We start from the raw sequence: 7,810 nt of genomic DNA, 5'->3' as shown, positions 1-7,810 counted from the left end.
TTATTATTATTATTATTTATTTAATTTTCTGAGTCGACTAAGTTTAAAATTAAACTTTTTTTTTTTTATTAATCAGAAACGGTTCTGTACCTGACCTAAAACCTATTTTACAAACACAAAACCGACCGAGAAACTTTTTAACTCATTTTTAATGTCGTAAAAAAAAAAAATTTTTTTTCTTTCTTTTTAATTAAAATCTTCTTTGTTTGTGTTTATTATTATTATTATTATCATTCGAAATCCTTTTGTTATGTGTTATGTCTTTTTCAATTATTATTATTATTATTACACATTCGAAATTAAATTTCAGTTATCCGCCATTTTTTTTTTTATATTCATATATTAAATAACGATGAGAAAAATAACCGTCGCTCAAAGAATTCGAATCTTTATATTTAAACAAAAAATTACGTCATTTCCGGTTTCTCGATTTTACAATTAAACGGTTTAAATGAAAAAAAAAGTTTTTTTCTCTCTCTCTCCCTACCTCTCTCATTAAAAAATTACGTAATTAATAAAATTATTTAATTATTATTATTATTATAATTATTCGACCTTAACTAGTTTTAATTAAATAACGATTATAAATATTTATATTAATTTTTATAAAAAAAAAAAAACATTTTTTTGTAACGGAAAAAAAATTAAAAATGGCCGCCCATCCGTCCGTCCGCCCGTCCGTTCGTTCTTCAATCGGGCGCCATAAATTTTTTCAACGTCAAAAAAATAAATAATAATAATGATAATTCAAGGATAACGCGTTTTCCTTTTTTTTTTTTTTTTTTGCAATTTTAACCTTATTATTACATGTAATGTCATGTTTTTTTTATTAAAAAGTAAACCGCAAAAACTTTCCCTCGTCTCGAAACAAACAAACAAACAAATAAATAAACAAACAAACCTTTCTAGTGCCACTTCGTCGCCATTTTACTACCAACCATTTTACTACGCATTTACGTTTGAATTTTTTTTTGATTTTAACAAAACTAATTATTTATTTAACTTTAAATAATTATTTATTTATTTATTAATAACTTTACCGTTATTTATTTATTATAATTCGAATTGTTTTTATTTATTTATTTAAAAGTAAAAAAACAAAAAAAACATTCGCATAAATTAAATTAAACTATAATAATAATAATAATAATATTAATAAACGTTTCGCTTCCTCGACTAATTTTAACTGTTAAAAAAAAAACATAATAATAATGATGATAACTTTTATTACAGTCATTATTCGCTTAATGACATACGAAAAGAAAAAAGGGGGGCACAAATAAAATGTCGTTTGAAAGAAATATGAGAAAATTAAGTGGTAAAAAAAAATAAAAAAATAAAAATATTAAAAATTCCAGCACCTGAACAACTTGTTGACACTTTAAAAAAGTTTTTCAATGAGCTTGTAAGGTGCAAGAGAAAGAAAGAGAAAGAAAAAGAAAAAGGAAAGAAAAACAAGATCTTGTCCGTGTTTTTATTATTATTATTATTATTATTATTATTATTATTTTATTCGGGTAAAACATGATTTTATAATAAACTTCTTTCTGTATGGGTAGTCAACCATACCAAGTAAGTATCAAGTAGGTTACGATAACAAATCTTATTATTAATAATAATAATAATGATAATGATAATGATAAAAAGCACATCTTTATTATTATTATTATTAATAGTTGCATTTGTGTGTTTTGTGAGATGAGAAAGAAAGAAGATGCTGTTTTTTTTGTTTTGATCTTAACCTTAAAAAATTTTTTTATATTAACGGATAAAATATATATATATTAATAATAATAATAATAATAATAATAATAAATTAATAAAAAAAGGTGGTCGCGTTGAAAGTGGATGGCGTAGTGAGGTCGTGTACCACAGACTGGACCGTTAGAACAGGTATAGGCCGCCGCCGCCGCCGCCTCTCTTTTATCTAGTTTTATCGACCACCACCGGACACACGCATCATTTTGTCAAAAAAAAAAAAAAAAATTTGCTTGTTTTATTATTTTAAATAAATAATAATAATAATAATAATGATAATAATAATAATAATAATAATAATAATAATTTCGAGTAAATTTTGCGTTAGAATTTCAAACGTTTTAAGAAATTTATTTCTTTTTTTTTCTTTCATATCATTATTTCCTCTCTCTCTCTCTCTCTCTCAACACCTCTCTCACCCCCTCCCCTTCTCTCCCCTTCCTTCTTTCGTTCGAATATCATAATTTAATAAACTATTATTATTATTATTAAAATGGATTTTCATTGAATTTCCAATTGGTTAAATTTAAAATAATTCCATTCGTCCTATAATTACATATCTTCTTTCTTTCTTTCTTTCTTTCTTTCTGCCCCCCTTTCCTCCTCTCCCCTCACCTCCCCAGCGTAACAACTTCATTGTTTTTTTTTGTAAGACCTCAATTTTTCACGTTTTAAGTAAACCGGATAAGAAAATCCTGGAGTTTTCCAGCACCGTGAAATCCCATTAACCCATGACTCTCAAATCGAAATTTGTTTTGTTTCTTATCAGTAGATTATCAACCAGATTATTTGTTATTAAACAAAGTAATAACAATTTAAAATGGAGAGAGAGAGAGGGGGGGGAAGAAAGAGAGAGAGAGAGAGAGAGAGAGAGAGTTTTTAACATTTCTTGATAAAAATAAATACGTTACATACAATCTCGTGTTATCGTGAAAAAAAAATTTTTATATTTATGTTAACGATATTAAATAAAGTTATTAAACCTTTATTATTATTATTATTATTACTACATTCGAAAGTAATAATAATAATAATAATTTTTTAAATAAAAACCCCCATTGAAACGTATTCAACCCTTTTAAAAACCAAATAAGGTTACTAATTAATTAATTAATCATCTCCTCGTTTATTTCCCCTCCCCACCCACACCCCTCACGACGCGGTAACAAAAGTATTGATAATGATAATAAAACAATTTAAAATTTTGCCACACAAAATTATATTACGCAGCAATAAATATAAAAAAAAAAAAGTTTTGGTATTAAGTGTAAATTTAAACAAAAAAAAAAGAAAAAAAACCGTTAGGCAATCGAAAAATACGTTTGAGGCAAATTTAAAAAAAAAAAAAAAAAATTCGTTTCATCTTGTTTTCTTATATATATATATATATATAATTTACCAAAAAAAAAAAAAACAAACGAATTCGTTTTTGTGGAAAAAAGATGATTTTACTTAAAAATTTTAAATTTATAAAAAATCCTACGCAATATTTTCGTATTAAATCTTTAAAGAGAGAGAGAGAGAGAGAGAGAGAGAGAGAGGGGAAAAAAACAAAAACGGTTATCCGGATTTTCTAGCCTCTCCTTCTCCCTCCCCCCGCCGAAAAATATAAAAAAAAAAAAAATAAAGTTCCGTTAAAATTTTTTTTATAAGCCTCGAGGAACGTTTTGCCGCATTATTATTATTATTATTATCATTATCATTATCATTATTAGTATTATTATTGAAAAAAATTTGTCTAAGGTATAATGTAAAAAAAAAAAAAGAAAAAAAAATTTAATGGCATTGATTTGTTTGGAAAGTTTTTTTTTTTTTTTGAATGAAAATGAAAGGTAATTTCTTTTTTTTTTTTCTATTTGCAAAATTTTATCGGTTTTATTATCATCATTATCATTATTATTATTATTATTTGCACTGGTAAAACTACGTTATTTTACTTTTTAACCGTTAACCTCACGCGGGTTCCCCCCAAAACTAAAAAAAAAAAAAAATAAAAATTTTCTCTCACTTTTCCAATATTTTAAAAACACAAAATCATTCATTTCATCAATAAATTAACCGAATCAATTTTTTTTTTTTTTTTTTTTTTTTTTGTCCACAAGGGTGGGGATCTTGACAAATATTTAAAAGGGATGATAATAATAATAATAATGAAACAAAAAAAGATTTTTTTTTCTCACGGTCACGGTCATAAAAAAAAAAGTAATAAACGAAAAAAAATTTTTAAGTTTTGATATAGTGTGTGATCCATACAATTTTGGTCCCTCAAAGTTGTTCTTAATATTTTGGGGGGGGGGGTTACCGCGTGTGTGTGTGGGTGGGGGGTAGGAAGGGAGAGCCAGGATTGGGGGGATGGAATTAAATCTCATATTTTTTTTTTTTAATAAAAATTCTCAAAGAGTTTTCAATTCGATGAATTTTTTTTTATTTTTTTTAAATTTTTCCGTTTGAATATCGTGATACCTCCCCCTACCCCCTGCCCTCCCACACAGAGTTTTCTATCTTCGGGGGGGTTACTAGTAGGATCCCCATTTTTCTTTCTCCCAACAAAAATTTCCATTAATTTTAACATAAAATACATTTGAAATCATAACTCAAACAATTATTATTATTATTATAACGTTCGTGCTCCTTTCAAAATTTATTTTTTCGAGGGGGAGGGGGAGGGGAGGCAGGGGGGGGGGCAATAAAGATAAAAATCATTGAAATTAGGTTGCAATAAATTAATTACTTTTTTTCCTATAAAAATATTTAATTAAAAGTCAAACACGATAAGTCAAAATCGTGGGCGTTTTTTTTTTTTTTTTTTTTTTTTTTTGTTAAACCAAACCAAACCTCACGAATTTAAGAAAGAGAGAGAAAGAGAGAGAGAGAGAGAGAGATTTCAAAGGTACATGAGAGAGTATTGTAGGTACGATAAGAGGTTGAGATGCCGGAACTATTAACAAACTTGATTCCCACGTCACGCCCTTCTATATGGAAGACCTTCATCTTTGTACATTATTAGACTCCGGTAGACATAAATACCTTTTTACTTTTTTTTTTAACCGTTAAAAATATTTTATTTACTAACCTTATTGTTTATATTATTATTATTATTATTATTATTATTATTATTATTATTATTATTCCCCAAAATTTTTTAAATAATAATAATAATAAAATTTAAAACAATGACTCGATATTTTCTTTGAAAAAAAAAAAAAGTATTTTTTAAAATGAGTGACATTTTTTTTTTATTACCGAAAAGATATTTGTAACCGATTTTTAATGTGTGACCTTTAACCTATGAAAACTCTAAAATGACTAATAATAATAATAATTATTATTATTATTATTATTCTTGGAATTATCTTTTAATGACGAATTTTAAATATATATATTAATAAACTTCACCTTTTTTTATCGAAAAAAAAATTTAAAATCGATTATCGATTTTAAGAAAATAACGATTATTATTATTATTATTTAAAAAATTTTGGGGGGTAGGTGGGGGGGGGGTAAAAATAATGATAAAAAACTTACCTTTAGACGTTAGAAAAAAAAATCATTTCTCCATATATAAATAAATATATTATTTTTAATAAATAAAAAAAAAAAACGTCAAACACGAAAACTTTAACGATAATAATAATGATAAAATGTATAAAAAAAAAAAAATTATTATTATTATTATTATTATTATTATTATTTAAAAAAAAAAAAAAAAAAAAACAAATCCCGCCAAGAATAAATTCGAGAAAGAACTGAGACGAGTGAGATCAAAACGAACCGGACGACTCTACTCCTTTAGGATCCAGAAATTTCAGGTGTTCACACAAAACGAATCACCTGCAAATGCGACCTCTACACTTAACAAACCTAGAGGGAGAGAGAGAGAGGGGAGACTCCTCCCCTCCTCTTTTCTCCGCCCCTCCCTTCCCCTCTACCAAAATACGTTGACTACTACAACGGTTTTTATTCAACCTACTTTTTTCTCTTTCTTCTTTCTTTTTCATTTTATGAATGAAAATTTATGAATTCGATAACTAAAATAAATAAATATTAAAATTAACCGAAAAAATTTCTCCGCCATTTTTATTATTATTATTATTATTATTATTAAATATAAAACAATTAATGGATAAATAATAATTTTTTAAGACCGTGACATTTGTTTTTTTTTTTTTTATAAAATGCACTTTTTTTTAAAGTGCAGTTGCTTCTGCTTTTACGATTCAACAAATCTTATTTAATATATATAAAAATAATAATAATAATACAATACTTAATCATTTTATTTATTTATTTATATATATACATTTAATTAATTAATTAAAATTATTATTAAATTGTACTCTTATGTATTTTATACAATTCTTTTTTTTTTTATATATTTGATTATCATTATTTTTATTTATTTGTTTGATAAAGCAACAATTATTATTATTATTATTATTATTATTATTATTATAAAAAAAAATTAAAGCTAGAATTTGTTTTAATTAAGGAAAAGTTTTTGTTTGTTTGTTTGTTTGTTTGCTGGTATTAATTACCAGAATCGATTTCATTTCTTGTAAATTGTGAAAATACCCAAGCTAATGCCCATTTTAAATTTGTCAATAAAAACTTTAATGCTTTCGTCCATTGTTCTTCCGAATTGAAATGCGTTCTGAAAATAATAATAATAATAATAATAATAATTTTTTATATAAAATTCTTTTCGAATAATTTAAATTTTAAAAAAATTTACTTTATAGAAAATGAAATTCCAGTAGCAGAATCTTCAATTTTCCCCTTATCCATTTTATATGGTAAACAAAATTCTGAATTTCCCTTTTCCATTTCATTTTTAAATTGTTGCAAACAATCTAGAAAAGCTACCATGGCAGCATCAAATTTGCTGTCCCATAAGTACCTGAAAACAAGATATCAAAAAATAAATTTAATTGGAATTTTAATTCGATAAATTGTAATTTGTTTCAAAGCAAATAAAAATCTAACCTGATTCCTCCTGAACCATACAAAGGCAGTTCTTTGTGATCTTCTAAAACTTCTATGTATGAATGATTTCCAAAAGGCACAACCTTATACCTTTGAAAAGTTAAATTAATTTTTCTAGCCAAGGCACTGAGTAGTAAAGCTGTTTGACCCCAAGCAGCATTTATTTCGCTCCAATCAACTGGAGCACTTGGTAATCTTCCTAACCTAAAATTATTGATTGTTCCAAAGTGACCTCCGCTGTGCCAAATGTGAAAAGTTGCATTAAATACATTTGTTTTTTTTAATTTTTCTAATTGAGATTGTGTGTATGCTAGTTGACATTCTAAACTTTTCGATTCATCTTCTGCAACCATGAGATCTCTTCTATGATGAGAATATTCTCTCCAATATTTTTCTTCTTCCCTATCCAATCTTTCTTTTTCTTGTTCTTCTCTTTCTAAAAGTTCTTTGGCTTTTTTTTCTTTCTCTTGCAGCGTTTTTAATTCTCCTATTAATGTTTCTTCTTCGTTTTTTAACTAAAATTTAATCATTACATTATTGTATTAGCACAATCGATTTGAAAAAAATTTCTTTTACTATACATTTATTCGAAACTATTAATTGAATAATGTAAATAAATTGGGATTTGTTTTAATGTAGAATAATTAAAGTAAACTTATGGGCTTACATTTTCTAATTCTCTTTCTAAATCCTCGATATTATCGAAATCATCTTCGTTTTCTATTTTTCTTAAAAAATTACTATAATCGTTTAATTCTTCTTCAGTAAGTTTAAGTTGCTGATCCATTAAATCTAACAAAGATTCTGAACATTCTTCACATAGGGGATGATCAATGTATGAATTAGAAGACATTATGTCAAAAAGACCAGCAGTCACAGTAACTTGCTGACTTAGATTTTGTGATTCTCCTTTTCCGTCGATTAACATGAAACCATTTGAACCATTTTTTGAATCGATTACTCTAAATGCAGGCACAAAGTGGTCCATACTTGCAATTTGTGATTCTAAATCTACCTCAGGATTAGGAAAAATTGGTACTAAAATCAATAAAATTAAAAAATATTTAGG

At 25.7% G+C, this 7,810-nt stretch overlaps 1 protein-coding gene across 1 annotated transcript; it reads right to left on the bottom strand.

The window, feature by feature from the left end:
* Positions 1-6,285: 6,285 nt before the first annotated feature.
* On the bottom strand, positions 6,286-7,729 carry Phum_PHUM420440 (beclin, putative; the record flags this gene model as incomplete). Its single annotated transcript, XM_002429069.1, has 4 exons — positions 6,286-6,409; positions 6,491-6,655; positions 6,742-7,256; positions 7,409-7,729. 4 exons carry the CDS (start codon positions 7,727-7,729, stop codon positions 6,286-6,288), a joined length of 1,125 nt encoding a protein of 374 aa, XP_002429114.1.
* Between the last annotated feature and the right edge of the window lie 81 nt (positions 7,730-7,810).

The sequence above is a fragment of the Pediculus humanus genome, genomic scaffold (assembly GCF_000006295.1).
Source record: "Pediculus humanus corporis 1103172108186 genomic scaffold, whole genome shotgun sequence".
Classification (NCBI taxonomy): domain Eukaryota; kingdom Metazoa; phylum Arthropoda; class Insecta; order Psocodea; family Pediculidae; genus Pediculus; species Pediculus humanus.
The sequence above is the reverse complement of the archived record's forward strand: the minus strand, read 5'-3'. Positions and strand labels throughout refer to the sequence as shown.